At 44.4% G+C, this 24303-nt stretch overlaps 1 protein-coding gene across 1 annotated transcript in view; it reads right to left on the bottom strand.

Annotated features, from left to right (window-relative positions):
- The window catches only part of LOC111220276 (netrin-3-like), a 40723-nt gene extending 24246 nt beyond the window's left edge, over positions 1-16477 (bottom strand). The window contains exons 1-2 of the mRNA XM_022743305.1: positions 16246-16477; positions 4317-5614 (exon numbers count right to left, since the gene is read on the bottom strand). Of these exons, the coding sequence (XP_022599026.1) occupies positions 4317-5367 (1051 nt within the window). The 5' untranslated portion in view covers positions 5368-5614; positions 16246-16477. The remainder of the gene's footprint in view (positions 1-4316; positions 5615-16245) is intronic.
- Between the last annotated feature and the right edge of the window lie 7826 nt (positions 16478-24303).

Raw genomic sequence — 24303 nt, 5'->3', positions numbered from 1 at the left:
GGGGGGGTAGGGGGGTAGGGGGGAGTATGCTGTGAAAGGATGGAGGCCTATTTTGAAATTCTAATCAGCATTAAATAACCATCTGCCCCTTGTCAGTGAGAGGAATGAAGAGAGAGAGAAATAGAAAGAGAGTTTGTACTTCTGTGGTCTTCAGAGTTTCCATAGCTCTGTAGAGATCCGAGAGCTTATTCTGAGCCCTGTTCCTGAGCATGTGTTCCTGGCTGGCTTCTTCCTCCGACACACACGTTCACACAAACATAGACACACGCACACACACACACCCCTCTGCTGGATAACACTACTCTCCCTAAGAAACCCATCTGTCAATGTCCCCCTAATTCCAGCTAATAGTTTCCAAAAAGCAGAGGCTGAGCCCACCAAAAACCACAAGCTCCCACAAAAGGTTTGACCGGGCTTGCGACAAGAGTTGCAACTTCAAAATCTGTCTGTTCTACTTCTCCTTCTTCCGCTGTAATTTTAATGCAACTGCTGTTTCATTAGTGTAGCAGACATGATCTAATAACATCTATCATGTAACAGCTAATAACTTTTTTAGAGGTAATAACTAATTTGTGAGAATTTCCTTCGGGTGATGACATGGACTGATGTATAATGAGTCTGCAGTGAATAGTTATTTGGTTGATTGATTTAATTTCAAAGGAAACTCCCCGTCTTGTGCAAAAACAGAATAGCCTACCATATCACTCATTTCCCGCTGGATTCAATATGTCAAATTTACTATGAAAAATATGCAACACCACACCCAAACATTACAGCAGAGCAGGAACACCCAACTCTGCTCCCAACCACAGCTCACCTGCATTTCTGGCAAATCAGCTCAAATGGCAACTCAAACAGCCTTTACATGACCTCTGTTTAATGCTATGAATGCATAACAGTGTGCCTGGCGCAACACTGGGAGCAGACCTGGCTTGGTTGGTCCATTAGGGATGGATGGTGTCTGGCCCTGGGCGCGTAGCGTCCCAGAGCAGTACTCTGGACTTCCTGCTGGCTGAGTCCAAATGAGAGAGAGGAAGGGCTGGAGAATAGAACAGCTTGGTGCCGCAGCCAAACAGGGCCAAGATGGCTGCAGACACGGCCAAGAGTAGAGAGCTACTACGCCGCCATAAATTATCATCTACTCAGGATGTCACATTGTCGTTGACTCTACAAGAGGCCTCTTCATCTTATGCAGTGACTGTGGCAGACTCTATTATGGCATGATATAGCGTCTCATATTTTTAAGTCAACATAAAGTATTTACATTACTGCATCGACCATGCCAACAGAAAAGCCAATACTCCATCACAACCAGTAACCAAATAGCTCTTATCCATCTGTTTCCTCATTCTGTCCTGTGGCTCAAACTCCGGGCAGATAAATCACAGCTTTTTCCATCATGTCTCCCTCAATGCAAACAGACACGCTCCTTTACGAGGCTGCCCTCCATGACTACTAGAGCGGGGATTTGTAAACCAATGTCTTCAGGCAGGATTCATAGTGAGGGTGGCGGCAGATGGGCGTGTGTGTGCATGGCTTGTGTCTGGAGACTGTACGTGAGCTTGCCAAGAGCACAGACAGTAATCTCGGTGCGGTGCATGTCAGACATTTAGTAAGACTCGCGAACAATCAAACCAGCCTGTCAGAGACAATGTTCTTCGTCTGCGGGTTAAAGATTACTGCGAGTGGGAGCAGAACCTTGCAAAATCTTTAAAACAATCCTAACAATAATGTTTAAAGTGGTGAAATCTGGCTACCAGGCACATCATTTCTCAAAGGCTGACAGACTCAGAGGCAGGGTGTGAAATAACCATTGATTTGGCTCTACATCTGCCCACTCTGAATTCCTGAGTTACCCACAAACCATCTACCCGTCAACTTAACCTTGTCACCACCCCACAAAGGCTCATGACCTCAGAGCAGCCCTCTCAGACCCTCCCTCCAATCCAAACACCCCCAGGGCCTCACGAAGGTTCTGGTGACACCTAAGGGACTCCTCGGCTCTGTAGCTTGCCACTCTTCCACATTTTCACAGTCTAAATACTTACACCTCTCTGCCACAGTGGCATGCCTCAGGGCTTGCACTGCAGCCTGCCGCCATTCCACACAGCGTGTCAGAAAGAAGTGCAAGCTGAGAAATCAACAAGGGGCGGGTGCATTTAAAGAATGGGCTTTAATATACACTGGAGAGGCTTTTTAAAGGCTCTCCTGCTACTTTGAGGATATCTTGGAACCGGTTCTACCGGAATAAGCTGTAAAGAGGCTTGTGGAACATGAAATTGTGGACATCTGGGACTAGCTTTTTTGGCGTGTCCGGATGTGTGATCAGGTATAGCGTGCAACTTGCAATAGGCTTTAACTGCCCTGTATCAACAGTGGGATTAGGTCATCAGAGTTGGCCGGTGTAGCCGGGCGGTTTAGTCCAGAAATCATGGACAGAAGTGACATATCAGTCCCGCAGAGAAGAGATCTACGGGAAACGGGTGTAACATTTCGGAAACAGCTACGGGACATTTGAAAGAGGGTGTGTGCAAGAGTACGAGAGAAAAAACACTGAGGGACTTAGAGGATATTGTTCTAGAAGGGAGCTAGGTGTGTATGTAAGCGAGGGTGTCAAGAACAGGTGAGAGGCCAAAGTAAGGTAGTGTTAGCATGGGAGGTTTCAGAGCACAGAGCGAGGGGAGGGTGCGTTCGCTGGCTGTTCTGATGTTAAAATAGCCTTGCTGCTCTGGCTCTGTCACTATTTGTCCCCTTTAAACAGATCTGGCACTGTTCAATGCTAAATATGATCTCAGGCCAGCTCACTGAGCAATTACAACATGTTTGAAAAATATACACTGTTTTTCAGTGTTCGACTCCTGCTTTTTTTTCTCTCTGGCTGTAATTTCATTTCATTACGGAGAAAGGTTAAAATGGGGACAGTGGTTTCTAATATGGTTTTATTTTCCTACACTAACAAATTTTTATGACAAGCAAAATTGACCTGAATTAAGTTCCACCTATGTCTATTTATACAAACAGAAAAATACTGTGAAAAATTACCGCCAAAGAAACATCCACATATTAGAGAATGAATTCCTGCTAAATCACATGACTAACATGATGTGTGTCTAAAACCCTTGTACAGCCAGGAAGTTAATATATATGCTAACTATCACATCAGAGGCCTGTTATCATAGAAAATCCTAATCCAATACAAAGGTTATCCCTTTACATTAACAAAAATTGCCACAGAAATTGCTATAATTTTACTTGGCACGCTTTCAGAGCACGTCTGGATGACTTTTACAGAGCATGTCTTGAGGTAAAGGCAAACACTGCCAAATAACATTCTTGGATGACTTAGCTGTAGCCGTGAGCCAATGACTTGAGCTGTTGTCATCCACTGTTTAGACTTGCTTGAGAAAATTATTATTTTTTTTTTTTTCATAGAGAAGTCCAGAAAACATGATTTTGTTGAGAGTCAGCCTGTTTCCCTGTAGAGGAATGGTAAACAGAAGAGGCTGATGGGAAGTGAAAGGAAAGGATGGGCCAGTGTGTTTTGAGAGACGTTGCCAGAGTTGCCAGCTCAACCACTATGTGCTACCAAAAGTCCTCACCTGAATAAACACAAACCTATCCGGTATGTTGGCAACACTATTAATCACCATTAATAGAGTCAAACATCATAGTTCCTTCTTTGTGTTTATGAGTGCAGATTCAATTTGTTGGCCTGACTTTACATGGCTGTCCTCATATCCTGAAATTGGGTGGTGGAAAGGTCATGACTGTTTTAAAACTTTTCCTACATTTCCTGAATGGGATGTTTGTATCGTACATTATATGGCAGTCGCAATGATGTGTGTGTAACAGGGTTCAGTGTCCTGTCTTGGTCCCATCCTCATTAGGACTACAGAGACGTACTGAGGAAACAATATCTCCCTGATTCAGAGGAGGGGGGAAGGAATAGGGCAGGGATGACAGCTGAAGAGAGAGAGGGTGGTCTGCATACAAGTGTTTCGAAACATTTGTGTGCTCCTTTTCTAATGGCCACTGAATTGGTGTAAAGGATATTTCTACAAAGACTGGAATGTGATCTACAAGAATAAATTGTATTCATCTTAGTTCTATGATTTGTTATAAGTCAAATACATAGTGTTATAGAGCCATTGTGTTCATGCTCAAGTCAGAAAACCTGTTGTGCTAAATGTAAATTCTCAGAACTGGTCTGTATTTTTTTTATTTTTTTTTCACAGGCAAAGATAGATCTTCAGTATGTTCCATAGCAGGCTAACTCAAACATGTCTAAAGAATGACAGATAGATGGAAAGACTTACGCAGACACTCATTGGCCTCGCGGGCGTTGGCCCTCTGCCACGGTCGGTCGTAGTGAAAGGGCTTGCAGCGGTCACATTCAGGTCCTTCTGTGTTGTGTTTGCAGTCACACACCAGTTTGCCTTCCTTGTCTTTCAGACAGCGTGAGGCATGTCCATTGCATTTACACCTCCCGCCCACCTGGAAGTCTCCCACTGCATAGAAATAAGTTGGCAGCGTTGATGTCACTGCCATGGGGTCATCGTCCCTCCCTCCGCTGTTGCTTCCAGCCCCCAGCCCGAGCTCCCGCGGTAACTGGGGCCGGTTGAAAACCACACGGATATCGGTGACGGTCACCCAGTCCTGGAGGACTGGGCTGTTGTCAAAGTCTTTACCAGAGGGCCGTCCATCCAGAGTGCTGAAAGCAATGAGTCCTCCAGAGAGCGGGTAGAGGTCAGTGTGGCCATCTGTGCATAGAGCCTCCTGCTCGTTCTGCTTGGTAATGGTTGCTTTGTTGGGCCGATTGTACATACGCCGGCACTGTGAAGAGTAGAACTGGTAGGGCATCCAGGTTTTGCCGTAGTCCATGCTCTTGTATATGGCCAGGGACTCAGGTCGTGGTGAACAGAACTGCAGGCTGACGTAGGTGATCTCAAACTTTTTACCCAATGAAAGAGTGAGAGTCACATTGTACGGAGAGATGTTCAGATTCTCAGACTGCCAGCAGGTGAGGTTATGGGCCGAGTTGAGGTCGGTGAGGTAGGAAGCTGGGTGGGCGCGGCGAGGGTCAGCTGCGTCACAGATTTGACATGTGCGTACAGAAGGCCGATCGTCGCCCCGCTCCACCACACTACAGGAACGGGATGGAGGCCGGCCACAGACGCTGGACACCGTCACCTCCTTGCCAAAGGCAGCATTGATAAACTCGGGGATGCAGCGGCGGGCTGCACCTGTGTCGTCATAGCAAGGGTCTGGAGGGGTCTGCTGTCCTGCAAAGGGATTGGCGGCACTGTGGGTGGAGACTGAGCATGCCAGGAGGCACAGGCCCAGCAGGCACCTCCAGGGTTCCCTCATCCTGCTCAGAGGGCCTGTTCGTGAATGTGGGTCTGTGTTTGTGCACGAATGAGTCTTTGTGTGTGTGTACGTGTGTGTAGTCAAGAGTCTATGAGTGTAAATGTGAGTAAGTGTCCTTGTTTGGCTGTGTCTGTTTTTGTGACTTTCCCCTGGATGTGTGTGTGTGTGTGTGTGTATAATTGTGAGTCAGTGGAAGGAGAGTGTCTGAGCTCAGTGACCCTTCACTTCAGTCTGACCAGAGCCCTTCCTGCAAGAGAGAGAAATAAACACAAAGGTCAATGTCATAGACATATTTTTACCATAATAGGATATGAAATAGAAACAGACACTGATTGAATTCTACTGTTTAAAAAAGAAATCTATCTATCTATCTATCTTATATTTGCCCTTCTAAAGGAAATTAATTTGGATCTTTTGTACTGTACAATTAAGTGAGTGTTTTCATTGACTAAAAGCCTGTCAGAGGAGAAGACAGTTAGATGGGAGGCCCAAGAGAAAGGATGTGACCATTTAAAGAGAGACATTAGCGGCTGCAAGTGACTGCACCCTGAATTTCAATGCCTGCCTCTCATTCAGTACTTCCATTCAGGTCAAAACTGGCCAAGCCTTCTGGTCATGCTTGAGCAGCATGGCAGAAGTCACCCTATAATCCCTGGTGATGTTGCAAAGCAGTGGACCGTGTGTGACCCTGGTCAAACCTCTGCTTTAAGAGCTGTTGCTGAAAAAAAAGAAGCAGTTTTATATATGAGGACATGGCTCTAGTTTAGAGCTCTTACTGATTTTTGCAGGAATTTGAAAGGAAATCAACCATTGCAACGCTATTGTCACACAGTGCTGACCTGAGAAAAGACAGCTTTATGTTCTCTCACTGAACCAGAAAATTCACAAGAAGTGATAGCTATTTGAGGATTATACTCTGTATTAGAAGAACTGAGGCTACGAGACTCCATTCAAGCCTTTGTAAATCTCTGGGTCGAGATAGGTACCTGGATGACATCATTGATACACTCACAGCTAGACGAGGGGCCTCCTGGTCCCAGAGAGAAAGAGTGAGGGGCGCAGGGAGAGAAAGCTTTGGGGCAAAGAAAAAGACAGAGAAAGAGATGTAGATGGCCTGAGGCTTTTCCTCCCATAATCCCCTTTTTTACTTCCCTGGGTGTCAAATCTAGAGGAGCCCCATTTCAAAACAGACAGCTGAGGGGTTGAGAAGGCACCCCGACCCTCTTTGCGAGGTATTTATTAAATTACAATGAATCACACCCACCTCCTCCTACCCTCGCTCCCCTTCTTATACTACAGCATCCCTCTTCATCTTGGTAGAACAAAAGGCCGCCTCTGTATCCACTTCAGTCAAGCGGGGAAGGCAGACAGACGGATTTAAGGGGAGTCGGAAAAACAAAAGTTTCGTTCTTTTCTTGTGTGAGGGGTCCAAAGCTAGCAACCCTCAAAAAGAGCCCAGTGGCCTGGTAAATAGGACCACTCTTCTGTGCTCAAGTGCTTAAACCCAGCCATTTGGCCTCTCCTCAACCGCAGATTGGGTATTAAAGGAAAAGAGTGTGAGGGAATTATACAGGGCAGGGAGACAGTGAGGAAGAAAATGTCAGAGTTGAATGCACAACTTTTAGGAGGTAGCTACGCATAATTTAAAATCTCTCTTCATACTTCTTTTCTGCTTAATTTCGAGCTATACTTGGGATAAAGACATAATCATATATTTTCTCTAAAGTAGCCACAAGAAATTTTAAGACCTGAGCATGAAAACATTGGGAAAAAAATCCCCCTGCTATAAGAATATTTAACATGAAAAATAGACTGCAGGGAATGGGCCTGCTCATAAATGATTGGATTGAGAGCGGGCCTTGCCAGGACAGATAACGACATTGATCAATGACATGTGTCTGAGGACGACGAGGTGAAAGTGGGCACGCTGGCGGGAGTTCATCAGCCAAGGCACTCCATCAAAAGGCTGGCCGTGGTAAATCTGGCGGGCCTGACACCCACTGGGGAGGGCATGGAGAGACGGCTGATAGAATTAGCAACTCATTAGCATCCAGGCCCAGCTTCCATCAGCAGCACGCTCATCCGAGAAAAGAGACAGTGGGGAGGCTCTGAGAGAGAAGAGGAAGGGGGGGGGGCGGAAAGGAGCAGGAAGAAGGGGCAGAAATTATGACAGGTGAGGGAAGAAAGAAAAATTCAGACTCGAGATTTGATGGGCATGTCGCTGAGGGAGTGAGAGGAAGTTAGACAAAGTTGTAAAAAAAAAAAAAACAGGCAGGAAAAGACCTGACAGACACAAGATACTAGAAAAGAGGACAAACAGGCACGAGGATAGAGGGAGTTTAAGTGGGTAGGAAGGAAAAGAGGGACACACAAGGGGGAGAGAAACCGTGAGGGGCATGACAGTGATAAAGCAGAAATGACTCGAGGGAGGGCGAGCGAGGACAGAGATGAATGGAAGCGGTGGGAGAGAGAAGGGAAGTGACAGAGATGGAGGGAGGGAGTTGAGGGAAGGACATAAAAAATGAGAGAGGGAGAGATGGAGGCAGAAACAGAGAGGAGACAGATTAAAGTGGAGGACTGCATTGGTCTGTGTCTGGACTTTGGATGACTAAATATGGTGCGGTCCGCGTGCTGCCGGGCCTGCTGGGAGATTCTTCCAGGGTCTGGTGCTGTCAGGCGCGTCTGGCAGATGAACGTGTAGGTTAAACAGAGAGAGAACAGTGACAAGGCTGTTTAATTCCACTCAGTGTGCCCTCTGAAATAGATGCTAGCCTCACAGTAAGTGTTAACAATTCTCTGAGACAGTCCAACAACTCTGTGCTCTGGCAGAAAAATCTGGTCTTTATTAAAAACTTAAGACTTATTCTATATCACAATAAAAAATGCGAAATGTGAGCCAGTTCCACAAAATCTCCCTGAATCTGGAAGCCTGGTCAGGATGTCAGCACAGTTGTGTAGCTGGCTGACCTTTGAGATACTAAGAAACTGTTTCAGCAAGAAAATTCTCTGCTTTCAGCATTGACAGTGTGTTTAACAAGCCACAAGTTTCCCTCAGTGGGGGCAGACATTGTCTTTCATTAAATGTGGTTGAAGTAGCAACAGCTGCAGGCCCACGTCTCCGTCTCTCTGAAGAAGACAGTGAGAACCACACGGAAATGCTGGGTTAGTTGCAACATTTTCAAGAATTTACCGAGCAGAGGATGAAGCTCTTCAGACAAGAAGTGTTTATAATGCTGATGTAAAAACATTTTTTTATTCTTCCAGATTTCAGTCATTTGACATGTTGGGAAATACTCTTTCTTTCCTAGAGTTAGATGAGAAGATCAACATAAACTTCATGTCAATATGAAGCTAGTTTTTCTTATCTTAGCACAAAGATCATAAAGGAGAAACAGTTTGGCTTGGCACAATCCAAATGTAACCACTAAAAACCACTAAAGCTCACTAATTATCACATTATATCTTATTTGTTCAATTTGCACCAAAACTGACACTGTTGTCAATGGGAAGCCCATTTTGTTACCGTTGAACACAGTCATGCTAGCTGTTCGCCTCTGTTTCCAGTCTCTGTGCTAAGCGGCTGCTGGCTGTAGCTTTGTAATTACTGTACAGATGCGAGTGGTCTCTATGTTTACATCACATCAGCGTGAAAACTAATAACTATTCCTCTAATAAGTTAATATTTAGATTTTTGATATTGGCTAGCCTTCGGTTTACATTTCAATCACTGAGTGTGTCATCAAAGTTGGATCTGACCCCAGCACACAAACCTACCACCATTTATACAAGATAAAGTGTTCCCTGTGGCAGCTAAGTCATTTCCGAGTGAATGGCTGCTTGGAGTGCAGTGACAAATATAAACTGTATGGTCAATTCATCACTGCAACATTCCTCTGTGGAATAATGGCAAGGAAAATGTATGTGTGCTGCTGGGCTACAATCCTCTGTGGCTAAGCTACTGCAGTGTTAAATAATTTGTCCATTAGTATTATGGGCACAGTATGGGAATGGATGAAAAATATGAGGCTTTTAGATGGAAGCCCTCTACATAAGAAGTTGCACTTAGCTACAAAGACTACTCAGGCCATTTGGCAATTGGAACAGATTCATTGGTTTTAATCAACCAGTGACAGCCCAATTAGAGAAGGTAAATGATGGAGGGCAAAAGGAAGGGAAATTAGATTTAAAAAAAAAAAGGTGGGCGAGGAACAGAGGGAGTGACAGAGAGAGGTAGGAAGAGAGGCAGAGAGAGAGAGAAAGAGGGGAACAGGAAGATGACAGGGTGGTCTGGCGATTTCAGCAGAGACATTCCGGGGAACGTTTTTTCAGCTTCTCCCTGTCACCGGGAGATCATCCCATGTTGAGCTGTCTCTCTTTCAAGCGTGGGCGCCTCTGTCAGAGTTCACAGATTAGGAAAACAGAAGTTGCTGAGAGGCTTTATTTGGCTTGGGTGTAGAGGAGGGTGCCGGGGGAGGTGAGGATAGGAGAGGGACAGCTGAGCCACTTTGTATCCCAAGTGGGAGCCTTTCAAGCTGCTCTAGAGAGTTGGCGTGGTGGCCCCTCTCAGACTGGGAGTGAATGGAGGTCTTCTGGGTTGCCTCTCTCGGATGACAGCAAGCTGAGGCCCCAACTGGAGCCCTGCTGTCCTTCCAGACTGCTGTACAGTAATCCCTGGTGGGGTTATTAGTGGCTGGCCAGAACCATGGAGGACTTTTTAATAGGCTAACAACAGGGCTACCTCCATTCTCATTAACATCATGGAAAGATGCATTGTATGAATATAAAAGAACAGTGAGAGCAGCAACAAAGTCAGAAATCTCCCCTGTACACAGATTGCACATGGTTTGATGCTGTTTGATGACGCTGCTCAGCAGAATGACATCTCAGCTCTTGCTTCTCCATTTGCAAATCCTATCTATCGCTGCATCTATTGTTGTATTGACATGACAGAAAGTGGTGACTATGCCGATCACAAGATCCTTGTGCTGATGTCTTCATAAATGAGCTGATCACCTTCCCACATATAAATCATTTTCATGTCATTTGAAACAATATAAAACAGAGCAGCAGTGGAAAAAACAGGAAAAAACTGTTGGCGATTCATTCTCTGTTGACCAACTAATTGACAGAGGGACTAATTGGATCAGCACAAATCAGATCCTTACTATCTGTATCCTTACACACACACACACACACACACACACACAGGCATGACTGACAGGCCTCAGCTAACAGGGGTCAGACAGTAGTGGTCTGAATTCCACTTGATGATGGCCATCTCTGCAGTGGTGACAACGATCCTGCTGTTTGTGTGTGTGTGCGCGTGTGTGTGCGTGTGTGTGTGTGTGTGTGTGTGTGCGTGTGTGTGGTGGGTGTGGGTTTGAAACGTACCCAGAGCACCTCATTGGCATTCATTAGGGATTGAGGAGGAGGAGGGGAGGAAGAGGGGAGGAGGAGCAGGGAGGGCCGAGGGCAGGAGGGGGTCAACTCTCACAGCTGAGGGGGTCATTAGCAGGAGGATCACTGACAAATTTAAAGCCCACTTATGTCTGCTCAGAAGCTCTGTGTGTGTCTTTTGTAAAGCTTAATCTAAAAAATATCCACGTTTTTTGCCTGATTTTCACTCCAATGTTCAAAGTGGTTCATCGACTCGCTATTATATCAAGAGCAACACCTGCTACACCTGAACTAGTTGCTACAACAGCAACAATCTGATCATACACCACAGGTTCAGAAGTGGCTGTGAGGCTACAGACGGAGCAGGAAGATTCAAACAGTATCATAAATGAAATGTTGTTTGTCTGTCTTTCCATCTCTGCCACTGACAGTGAGAGACACTGCGGGGAGAAAAACTGAACGCCCAGCAGAGGAATGCAGCAGCTTCTGTGGCCCAGCCCACACGGCTGGCCCAGGGTCCGACGGCGGTTCTCTAGATCAACAGAACCTGATCCAGAACCGAACAGGAGGAGAGGAGACAGACAGCGCGAGGTGGAATATGAGGTCAGGCTGGTTCTCATAGAATCACAGACAGGAAGTTGTGCTGAGCTACAACTCTCTGTATTTATGCACATATACAGTTTAGTAGAAAAGCAGAGGAAAAAATGCTGATAGGACAAGTTGTGGTGTATTTTTCTGTTAATGAAATGTTCTGTGAGATCAGTGTTTTCGGTGAGAAAATGGGAGGTGTAGGGAGGGGAGAGGACATGAGCAGGCAGAAAGTTCTGGGCAACAGTGACTCACTAGACTCGGGGTTAAACAGGGTTAATTTGTGAGAAACGGATCAGGCAAAAACACAGAACTGTAGAATAAGAGGGGCTCTTTGTTGCATGCACCAACACACATCACAACATTTTTGTGTTTTGTGTTTTCTGCAATTACAAACTGTTCACTGCGGTTTATAGAAGATAGATGAAGTAAATTAAAAGACAATGAACAGTTCAACAATGAGGTGAATGAATGATATTCACCAAGATTTTTCTGTATATGTTTTTTTTTTCTTTCCTGTTTTAACATAAAATCTGGTGCTGAAAATAACAAACTCATTGTGTGCTACCGAACAGTGGCATCTTTGCTAAAATCAAAGCAGGGGCAGGGGTTTCAAACTACTGAGGAGGTCCCACAAGGCCTCAGTCCCAAATAACTATTTCAAAAAAGAAAGATGTAGTTGTGAACTCGAGAGCGAGGGAGGACAAAGTTGTGCTTTGACTTGGATTTTTAACTGACAGAACGATGGACCTGGGAGTGAAGGGACAAGAGTTCAAAAAATTTATAGCCTCCTATGTCAAGCTGTGATCCATTTTCAAACACAAGAAATATTTCCCCTACATGTGCTGTCAAGATGCGTCTGAGAAAGGGATGACACCCACAGCCCTGCACTGGCGGGCAGAGCTGTAGTTTCTTTCTCAAAGTTTGTTACTGGACGAAGGCCGTGCGCCGGGGTTACAGAGATGCTAAAGACATGCAAGAAAATGCTGAGAGGTTAAAGTTCCAAAAGTGTCCTGTTTTCAGCACATGTGGGTGGAGTGAGGACTCCTTGATTGAACATTTCCCATGGACCTGAGCATAACCCTGACCACAGCTTTGCAGCAGTGTGGTTGGTTGGTGGTGGTCGGGGAGAGGCAGGCGAGGTGTTCCTGGATACGAGAGGAAGTAGCTCGTTTAGAGGGATGGAAGGATTTAAGGAGAGGAGAGGTGAGCACTCCTTCAAAGCCCTTTGAAGGCTGGCTGCGGTAGGCAGAGCCGCGGTTTTCCCAAAAAGCCCCCCAAACAGGAAAACGGTCAGTTTTTTTCCATTGCACAAGAGCAACCTCTACCCCACAGCCAAAAGCGAGGACCCACTTTGAACTCGCAGGGGGAAAAAAAAACACAAATCATTTTATTAAGTGCTTGGAATACTCGCACGGTTGCGTAGATTACACTTAAATACACTCATTGCTGACGGACAAACACATGCTCTCTAGTAGTTGGATTCACAATATGTGCCCTCACTCACGCATGAAGACACACTGTGAAGGAGGCCAAAGCTTGTGACTCATCAGACAACTCCCTTTCCCCTCTTCGCTTGTTACTCTCTTCCCTACTCCCCTCGGCTCATTCTCTCTCGAAGGCGATGTTAGCGCACACCGGTCGACCTCTGCCTAGAGGTCAGAGGTCAGGGGTTTCCCAGTAGAAAGGGGAAAGAACCTGAATGTCTGTCTTTTGGCTTGACTGACATTAAAACAACAAGTCTTCCAAATCAAACAGCAAATATGTCATTCATCATTTATTGTCAGTGTTATCGTTGTAGCAAAGCCATTAGCGCATCTGTTTTATTATGTGACAAAACTGTGGCTAAGGTTCGGTTAGGTTTAGGGAAAGATCATGGTTTGGGTTCAAATAACCACTTTGTTAAGGTGAGGGGACCTTCGTCGTCATGGTTACAATAATAAACGTGAACAACGTTAAGGTTATGGTTGCCACCTTTTTAGTAGGCTACAACTGGTTTGGTTTTACTTGACTTGTTGACTGTGGTTTTGAAATGGAAAACAAACTGAAATCTTCCATGTTGAAGAACGATGTTTTGTTGAACCATCCATCCACACCAACCTCCTCACGCAGACTTTGTCACTCTATAACAAACGTCATCTTACACCACCAGAGGGATCTGTCACTTGCTGGCACGACTGACGCTGTCATTTTAGGGAGGACACTCTCCGCTCACAGGTTAGCATGCTAGCAAAGAGCAGCAGCCTGCTATTTTAAGAGTGTGTTGCTCTGCATTTATGTGTGCTCACATAAATGCTATCTAACTGTCATCAAGATGAGATGAGCAGATGAGGTAGCAGCTAGGATACATGGTTGTCATAGCACTGTGGGGAGCCAAACATGCACCCAGTCCGTTGTCAATGTGTAAACAACAGACAGAAAGTAAATAAAAGTAGTTGCTTTGGAGAAATCATCTGTTAGCCCATCATGCCTGAGAACTCCATCAAGACAGAGGACAGCAACTATGTGCATCCAAGTCTGATAAGCATACTGATAGGTAGTAAGTGGGCACAGACACACACATGTGGACCTCACACACACACACACACACACACACACATATCCCTGCATCTGGAGCAAATGTGTGGCTGACACATGCAGGCCTAGCAGGGTGTAGGGAGAGGCAGGATGAAGCATGTGAAATCTCTGCCCCCGTATCCTCTTCCCACAGCGGGAGACATCTTGGGTGTCACGTTGACGAATGACAGGTATTTTAACAGGAAAGGTGAGCACGCACACACCCAATTTTTCACTCAACGAGAAAACACACAGCCACTTAAGTCAGTAATAAGACAGCATTTCAACTTCATTCTCAGCTCTAAAGCGGAGAGGACGATTGTGTGAATATGTTAGTGTGGGATGTGGGTGCTTTATCACACCACATCCATCTCCAGGTCCAAAAAGAAATTCATGTCAGGGATGAAACTGATCCAGGAGGGAAAAAAACAAAATCTCTGCATGTGAAATTCCACATGGAGTCAAAGTACAATATTAATCTTCCATTCAAGGAAACTTAGACCAGTATATTTGCTTTGTAATCAGGTGCCAGAGCCTGATATGGTAGCTGCTGTGAAACAGCTGTATTATGAAAGTCGATCATTCTGATATTTGAGTTCATTGACAGCTGCACTGATTTTTTTTTTTCTAATCGGCTTGAATCATTTGTTCAAAAATGACAAATGCTTGACTCGAGGAGGGGATGGATGGTTACACCCAACAAAAACAGAGAAGAAGGGGACTGACAGAAAGAGAGATCTAGCATTACTTTGCCCCGTCAAGCTGCTGAAGCCGTAGAAGAAAAATATATTAGATGTGTTGACTTTACTTGCTCAGGTGGACGGAGCCAAGAGTCCTGAGGAATCCTGCTTTTCAAAGCAGGAGAAAATGATCTGCCCATGTTCCTGCAGCTTTCTCCATCTCCAGCTCCGTTCACCCGCTTTTCTCTGGGGTTCATAAATACCACATACAAGTACACACCACACACCCACACCCACACCCACACACACACACACAGGAGTGAAAAAAAAATCTGCACTATGTTGCTTTGGATTAGCTTCCACATCATGTGCCTTCAGCTGCTCCTGGCTGTACCTCCCTCACTTTGTTACTCATGGAAGCAGGGTGTGATGCAATTAAATAATGATGATTAATTTGCACAAACAGGGAAGCGATGACTGCGCTCCAGATGAACAGCACCTCACCTCATTAGACACATTCATCTCTCACATTTCTCCCAGCTTAAACCTGATGTTCCACGTTCTCTTTGACCCCGGTGAACAGTGAGGATTCAGAGGCCTTCTTCATGGACCCATTCCAGTCATTTGCGGTGAGAGTGAGAAGTAGGTCAAGTGGCTGACACTGTTTCAGTGTGAAATAGGGGCATACTTTAAGTCTATTGAAGCAGTTACGATAAGCAATCTGTATGGGACTCTCGCTTTCACTTCCAGGCTTGTTGCTGCTTGAGAGCGGAGAGTAGATGAGCTTACAGAGGGTGGAGCTCATTATTATTGTCAAAGCTATTGTTTCCTGTCACACCTTGCTCACAATGGGCTTCAGTGTCAAATCAAGCCTATCATCGCTTTAATCCTCAATAAACCTCAGAGAAGACGCAGCTTTAAGCTACCTTACTTCTCCCTTTAAACCTGAGTTATTTTACAGATCAGTCTTCATGAAAAATCATATTTGTCTCGACTTTGCATGGCGCTGTATTTCAAAGTTATTGTGCCCTATTAACAGCAGACAAAAATATGCCATTCGTATTTTTTTCACACAAATGTTTTTATGCATGCGGTGGCGTCAAAGCGAAAAAGGAAAATATTAGAAGTGACAAACGCATTGGGAGACTTGGCGAGGGCAGTGCCGAGGAAGACGGGAACCGAGGAGCGCGCTGCTTGCTTTGGCATCCACACTTGGCTCTGAATCCAAGTCGCTATTAAAGCTCACTGGCTCCGTATAGCCCACCTCTTGTACCTCGTATTAAATCCTCGGCACGGGCTGTTTTTCTTGCTCTTTTTTTTTTCTTGCTGCAACCCACGGGCCAGTTGTAAACCGGGGAGGCTGACACCTGTCTGCGGTGTCCGCCGCTCTGATCCAGCGCGTCCCGGTGATTCAGCGACTCAAACACCCACTTTCAGTCACACGACCTCAGCCTTTAATAAAGTAATGATAGTCATTGCCTTCATTTAAAACAAATGGCAGGTAATGGACAGCCCGTCACAACAAGCGCCGTGAGTCACTTACTTCTCGTCTGAGGAAATAAGTGGTGCGTAAAATTGAAATCTGCTCTCCACAGAAAACAGGAACACGCTGAGTGTGTAATAAACAGGCACAGTGACCCGCAAATTATAAACTTACCCCAGTATCACGTTGCGACTGTCGCTGTCTCTGAATTGAAGAAGACGTCCCCTGAGAGAGAATCACACCAATTAGTCTTTAGGTTGTCTTCCGTCAGAAATCGTCTTATCCAAACGCAGAAGTGTCTCGTCTTTCTCACGTTCGCCTCGTTAAAATGTTTAAAGACAAGAAAAATCCCTGCCACATAGTCAAAAGAGAGGGGAAACTGAGAGAAGGTGAACCACTGCACCCATCCGCGCCCGAAGCTCAAACCAACTGAAAACCGTCCAATACATCCATAGGTTGTAAAGCGAGCCCGGGGTAGGCTACTCCCCATTAAAATGAAACCCAGATTTTCCCAACCATGTGTGCCGGAGAGAGAGAGAGAGAGGGAGAGGGAGAGAGAGAGGGGTGAGGGGGGGGGGGTGGGAGGGGGGCTAAATAGAAAAGCCCACTGTATTTTGTTAACGTTAAGTTGAATTTCACCTGTAATTTTGTGATGCGCATAATTTAGGTTTGCAGCCAGAATAAGGCGCAAACGAAAATAAACACTTGACCAAACTACCACTTGCTTCAAGATCTTTTTCCCCCCTCAAACAACACAACTGGTCTCACTTTTACAACAAATACCTCCGCCGCTTTACGGACTGATTGTTACTGTGCTGCCTGCTCTAAATGCCCCATGGCTCGCTGTGTTCACAGGCAGCCATATGGAGGTCGTAATGAGAACACAACGTTGAACCTGTTGAAACAGAGTGGGCCTAGCGGGGCTCCGGGGCCCACAGAAACAAGAGGCAGATGCAGAATGTTATAACTTATTAATCCTAATAATGGTCCAACACATGTTGGATTTATTAGCGCACGCCTGTGCGTCAAGGCACCAAAAATGTCTTGATGGTTTTATTAATATGTAATGACAAAAGTAGCATCAAATTAAATTTATCATGATATTGGCTTGTCGTCGCATCATGAAAATGGTCTGTTCTGTGTGTGTGTGTGTGTGTGTGTGTGTGTGTGTGTGTGTGTGTGTGTGTGGAGAGAGAGAGAGAGAGAGAGGTTCATTTTGGCACAGAAAATGTGGCCCAGCGCCCTCGGCCATGACAGCAGCACATTAACTCATTAACTGCATTCATATGGCTTTATACCCTCTGTTAGTGTGTAGGTTAAAGAGCAACAGCTAAATGTGGTTTGTCATGATGAGTGTTTGCAGTTTTTCAGCCTGCCTGGGAGAGTGTGCGTAAAAGCGCACTGGAGAGGCCACTGCAGTGACTTCAGAATTGAAACATGTAGTTGTGGTCCATAGTTCTGAATTATTGACATGTATCTACACAAAGCAGTCAGCGAACATGAATGGTGACTTTTGTTGGAAGCAATAATGTGTTTTTTGGTTCGCCTTTTACAGCTTGCAAATTGTCTCAGCCAATCTCATCTGAGCACCAGCTACTTATTTTGTAAATGCCTACAGAAAAACATATGTTACACTTGTAAAAACCAACCCAGCAGAACCGCGAGGACGGCCACAATCCGTTTTATAATTCCCGTTAATTTATAGGCGACAGGCCGCGTGTTGCTTTGTGTGTTATTGCAGGTGCAGCCTGCCTACCGGTGGGTCATTACTCGAGCATCACGGCCGATCAAATCCCGAGCACCTCCTGGCTCCGGTGTAAGCTGATCAACATTCCTCCTGTATTTATTGTACCATCCACTGGGGGGAACAGCCCGGCCCGGCTCTGCTCGGCCCGGTCCGGCCCGGGACCGAGCTGCGTTTTGGTGCTTTTATTCCAATAATTAATCTCAAAACAAAGACCGTTTAAACATGTATTCAAACCCGCGGATAACTGAAAATAATAAGTATTAACCCCAAATCTGTGCATCTGTGCGCGCATGCGCGCGTGTGTGACACCTATATCGGAGCACACCTGCAGCCAATAGTAATTAACATGTCAATGAGCAGAATGGGACAGAAGAAAATGACGCGGCCGGTTATTGGATTTAAACACAAACTGGTGCCAGTTCAACAAAGATAAAATCAATTTAATTAATAAAACTGGAGCCAGGATAAATGAAGTGTGAAGCTATGAAATATTGTGCAGTAGGATAAAAAGAATTACAACGTTCAAATTCTCATCTCTGCACATTTATCTGCCTCCATTGGTATTTATTGTTATTACTCCTTTTGCTCCTCTGGCCTCCTCTCCATTCACTTTATTCTTTTATTTGTCTAAGACCAATTATTCATTTGCAATTTTTTTCTCCTCTCAAAAACTTTGTCGTGGGTTTACAAGAAGTCTAAATCAGTTTTCTAATTATTCTGCTCTTTTTTTTTTCATTGGCCCCTGGTCTTTATTTTTATTATCCTAGCTATTTTCTTTCCTGTTTCCAATTAAATGCTGAAGTTTTAACTGAGACAATTATTTTCAGAGTTTCTTGGAATTGAACATAATACTGTAAATCTTTGGTTCAGTAACAGGACAACAAACTGAGATATTCTACTGTCAGCTTCACCCTTCACTCAGCTGCATAATGTCTCCAGCAGTCATACAGCTTTGTCTATTCAAACACTGACAGTATGGCCCATGTACATGCATTTTTCCAGAGAGGTGCCAACACTGACGCATTTCTGTGAAATAAAGAAGCTCCGCCAGCAAGGCACTAATCTAGGTAGATTATCTCTCCAATTACAAGCGGGAGAGATTAGACTGCGTTAAAGACAGAATGAAAGAAAGCAAGACCAACAACAGGCAACACACTCACTTGCTGTCAGTTGGGATTCAAGCGGGGAGCTCTCCTCGGTCCTTTAGAGTTGTTGCACTTGGATCAGTGAGCTGATTTTGTCTGCAAAACAAGTCTCAGTGGTCTGTTTGTTGAAAGCCCGGGGCTCTCGGCGCTGGGTTCCCTGCGGCGGACACCCTGGAGAAAATGTCAGCCTCCGGCTTTTTCCTCGCTTCATTTTTTGGCACCCCTGCTGTTGGACGCAAGGAGGGATGCTTACCTTGTCCAGAGGGAAACCCCCCACCTGTTTTTTTCAGTAGGGGAAGGGCGCCCTCTTGTGGCGAAATGATTGTAAAACTCGGTCAGACCACTTCACCTAGGATCCACCCACACCGTTACTTTACGCTTTGTCTTTGTCCAACTGTCTTGTCGGTCATGTCCACATAGTAAGAATAGGGAGATAAAGCCACGTTATTTCGAATCAATCTAATCAATCTAATTGGCCTTTCTCTGTGCAGCACAGGTGTTACCATTAACAGTAATGATGCACTGTTCCATTTGGTTGTCCCTGTAAGTGAGCCAGTACACACAACAGAGCCCTGGCACTAAAACACTAAATTGAATGCAGCCATCGTTAATCTTATTAGTAACACCTGTGTTGGACAAGTCAGGATTTATGTTGTGGCCTGTAATAAAATGTAAGGCCGAAGTCCCTACACAGTGTCATTTTGTGTTTTAAAACGAAATTTATTACACTAACTTTCTGTCGGTCATAATTGCTCCTCGGATGAGAGTAGACCTTTAGGTACTCACCAGGATTTGTATGTGATATACAGTGTATGTTAACCAGAAATCACATCAACCTATTGTGTTATCATTTAGATTTCATAATTTACTTCAACTTCTTGAAACAAGTTTTCTTTTCTTTTTCTTTCTTTCCTGTTTCCTTTTAAAAACAGTTGAAAAACATTTACGCACGTTGTCATATCTGCTTCCAACACTAGAATATTAAGACCATGTCTTTTATGACTAAATTGTAAGATCAAATGGAAACAATATTATGGTCAGATGAATCATTTTATAAATGTTTTATCCAAATTTTCTTCATACGCTTTAGGATTTTAACCAGAATACACAATGTTCTGTGGGTGTTTTAACAATGCTTATCTGCACACCATGCATTTGTAACATGGGAAGATTACCAAACAAAGCCTATTGGTACAGGACCAGGAGGTCAGGGTGCTCTTGTGCCAGAGTCTCTGCATAAAGTGACGGTTCATATTTCTTGTTTAAAGGTCAGAGAGCTCCGTTAAAAGACACAATATGACCACAAAGAGACGCAAAAAAAGAGGTGTATCGTTGGTAGTCGTTTTGCGTCTCTTTCAGTCTGAGAGTCCTATATAGGAGGGGTGGGGGGGCTTTCATATGTTTGTGCCCAGGGGCCAATTCTCTCATAATCCATCCATGATTTATAATGATGGACCCACTGTCTGCCAGCAGAGCTCAGCTGATCTTTTGAGGTATAAACCCCTACAGTCATCTCTCACCTCTTCAACATGTATTCAGACTTCAGACTCTCATAGGAAGCTTTGGCATGTGGTTAACATCACTATCATGCAGCTCAATCACCATGTAACCACATACACCTTATTCCTTGTGCCGTTATATTAGGGAGCAATTCGCTTATCCATATGGATGTCAACTGTCACTTAATATTGTGGACTAATCAATACTTGGCATTAAAAATCTTACTCATCACCTGATCAGATTATGTAATGTAATCACATTCAACTTTTCATCTTTGCTCCATATCTTATCTGAAAGTGATCCTGTTAGAGGTATCATTGTTTTTAAACCTTTATTGTTATGCAGGTGCAATTTTTATTGCAGAAGAATGTTTTTGTTAAACTGAACAATTGAATTTGTGAACCTTTTATATATAAAAAAAAAAAAAAAAGTCAGCATCCTGACTTAAGTATACAGGTATTATTTTCTAATAAAGCAGCCTTTGAAAATGGGTTATAAATTTTAATTAGTGGCTTTATTAATGGTCAATAACTTTTCTCTATAGCTCTTTTATAAGCCACTGATGATACCAACTAGGGAACCATTTATGATAAATACTCACTTTTTAATAAACCATAAACAAAAGCAATAATGATGAAACATTACTGATGCACTCATACAACAGTTCATCAGCTCTATGGTTGTAAACGTTAGTAAGTTGTTAAAATGTGGATTGTGGCCCAGACACTCTGCAGTTTTTAAAATCTGGCACCCCAAAGTTACATTTATGAATCCTTAAAAAGGCCATTGGTTACTATTTACAAACCTTCTATAAAAGTTGCCTGATTAGTAAGTGGTGCCGTTACATGTGATGAACAAAAGTCAAGACTCAAAGTAGCAAATATTTCAATACCTTTTTGTATTTTCATGTTAAGTTGGATGCTGTCACCTAAAATCGCTTTGGCACACACAATATTTAATATACAATTATTTGCTGGCATTATTTCTCATATTCAACTCAGCTGATGGGACAGGTGACTAAAGTCCAGTCCGCAAGCAGAAATCTGTATCTCACAAGTCCATACACCTGACATTTCTCCCACTGTGAAGGAGCTGTTACTTCACCATTCTGTGGGCTCCTGCTGATGCCCTTCAGTTCAGCACTCAAAACCCTGTGTCACTGTAGAGAAATATGAAACACGCTGCATACCCATATGCCTATGGAGAAGTGGGCCAAACACAGGGGCACGGTGGAACCCAACCGACTGATAATTAGTTGCTGCTGGCAAGAACCCCATAGAGAATGTTATTTAATACTATGAGATTTTTTTCGGATGGTGAAAATCCAAAAAAGGAGAGAGGGAGAGAGAGAGAGCGAGCACAGAGGGCACTTCAAACGACATTGAGGTCTCATGTAAAAATAAACAGCTTGAGCCCCTCTCAGCACACCCCCTGTTTATAGCGACAGCCTCTTGGGGAACCCCGCCTGTTTACTTTCCCTCTGCCGACTCATCTTAAGTCAAGACGGCGTGTTGGCGTTATTGTATACATCCTCTCACACACTCACTCATTCAGGACTCAGCTGCCACTCCACTTCAAAGAGCCGGGGCCTTAGTGGGAACGGAAGAGATATTAATGGGTATAATACCAGCATGTCCTTTTGCGATGCGTGCGTGCGTGTGAGTGCGCGCGTGTGTGTGCGCGCAGGCCTAGCGTCTCTCTATGGCTCCCCCTGTGTCACACACACACACACACACACACACACACACACACACACTCTCTCATTTCTTGGGGTGTGCGGTATCAACATGTCAACATTNTGTGTGCGCGCGCAGGTCTAGCGTCTCTCTATGGCTCCCCCTGTGTCACACACACACACACACACACACACTCTCTCATTTCTTGGGGTGTGCGGTATCAACATGTCAACATTAAGGAAAGAGAGCTATCAATAGCTCTTCTGCCAGTATTATGGTCCCATCCATCATTTTGACATCACACCACTGAAGGTGGTCTCTTCCCAGCTCACACTGATGACTCAACCGCAGAGAGTTTTTAAATGAGGATACCTTGAGGCCACAGTGAGGAATCTGCTGTAACCCAATCTGCACTCCTGAAGACTCGGAGGATGTGTGCTGGCCTCAGTGTGTACGTGTGTGTGGGGGGGGGGGATACTGTTGACTTGCTGTGGGATTATTTTTGGGTTAGCTGCTTACATTTGACAGCAGTGACTGTCCAGGATGATGGTGGGAAATTGGCTTTCCCACTCGGTGTGTAGTGCATGTGCGATTATCCCACAGAGAAAGAAGATTGCTTGGAAGTACGTGTGTGTTTTTACATACATGTATGCATGTCTGTGCATTGAGGAAGGGGTTCAGGTAACTCTCTGGTGGTATTTGGGCCCTTCATTTGTGTGGAATCCAGCATCATTATCCCAAAGTGTTGCCAGCTGGAAGTGCTTGGGAGTTCCCATTTGAACTCGATGTGTGTTCTGAAGATGTAGAGAGAGCGAGAGAGTCGAAACACTCTAATGAAAGCTCACGTTCTGGTTCTCATTCCGCCCTGACATTCATGAGCAGCAGAATCTGGCACTGTCTTGCCGATTAGCTAATAAATTGTACGGCCACAACAATGCCACCCAAGGCTACAGAGCCGCTCTATGAATTAGTTGTAATCCAGTGAGCTGGAAGTGGATGATGGTGGAGGTTCAATTCAAGCACAATGATAGTAAATTATGACCAAATAAATCTGCAATCAATTAGAAGAAAAACTTTAAATGTTTCAGTATTTCACTCTTGCCTGTCTAAGTTGATCAGGATCAAAAATGGTAATTATTACCAGTGTTGATCAGTGGGTGATCACTCATTCGTTGCACTTGTAGCAACTGGAAAGAGTGAACACACTAAGTATCAGGGATTCCTAGATGTTGATACCACTGGAGTGCATTTTATTTTATGTCCCAACTTTAACTACTAACATTTTTCTCTAGCACCACTAGCGAACACGTTAACATTTTCATTTACTGTGAAATATCTCAATTTATATTGGATGAACTGGGGCAAAATTTGGTAGAGATAAGCACCGTTCCCAGACGAGGATCCTCCCGACTTTGGTGAACTCCTGACTTCTCCTCTCGTGCCACCATGAGGTTGACATTTTTTTTTGTTAGTGAAATGTCTCGCAAACTGTTGGATGGTTTGCTGTGAAATTTGGTAGAGACAATAGTACAGGCAGTTAGACCTATGCCACCCCCCACCCCTCAATTATGTCCCTCTCAGGTGGAACTGTAATCACTTTGGTGAGCCCTCTTCTCATCTGGCGCCATCACCAGGTCAAAATTTAAATTCCCCCCAATAATACCCAGGCTTCTTCACTATATACATCTTCATCATCAGCTGTGCTTTGTGTACACAAATGTTAGTTAGCTAATGTTAGCATGCTAAACTGATGTAAAATGGCAACCATGGAAGACATTACAGCTTCTCAACGTCAGCATGTTAGCCTTGTCGTTTCGAGCATGATAGCATGCTGATGTTAGCATTTGGCTGAAAGTACTGCTATGACTAACTACAGCCACACAGAGTAACTCTGTCTGCAGCTGTAGACTAGTCTTGTTTAAGTCGAGCACATTCCTAACTGTCTTGAGACTGGAGCTTGTTCCAGACTTAGATTAACTACAGTAGGTTTACATGCAGGGCACAAGTGAGTTCTCTAAGCTATCCAACCTGAATGACACACTGTTGCAAAGTTATACTGAGAACAGGTTCATTAAAATGGCCTATTTGGAAATGAGTAAGATATGAGTTAGTTAGTCAGATCATAAAGCTGCATGTGATCCCTAACAGACCACTTATGTACAAG

This window comes from Seriola dumerili, unplaced genomic scaffold, assembly GCF_002260705.1.
Source record: "Seriola dumerili isolate Sdu_G_001 unplaced genomic scaffold, Sdu_1.0 BDQW01000068.1, whole genome shotgun sequence".
Taxonomy (NCBI): domain Eukaryota; kingdom Metazoa; phylum Chordata; class Actinopteri; order Carangiformes; family Carangidae; genus Seriola; species Seriola dumerili.
Note: the sequence above shows the minus strand (reverse complement) of the source record. Positions and strands in the feature narration are given on the sequence as shown.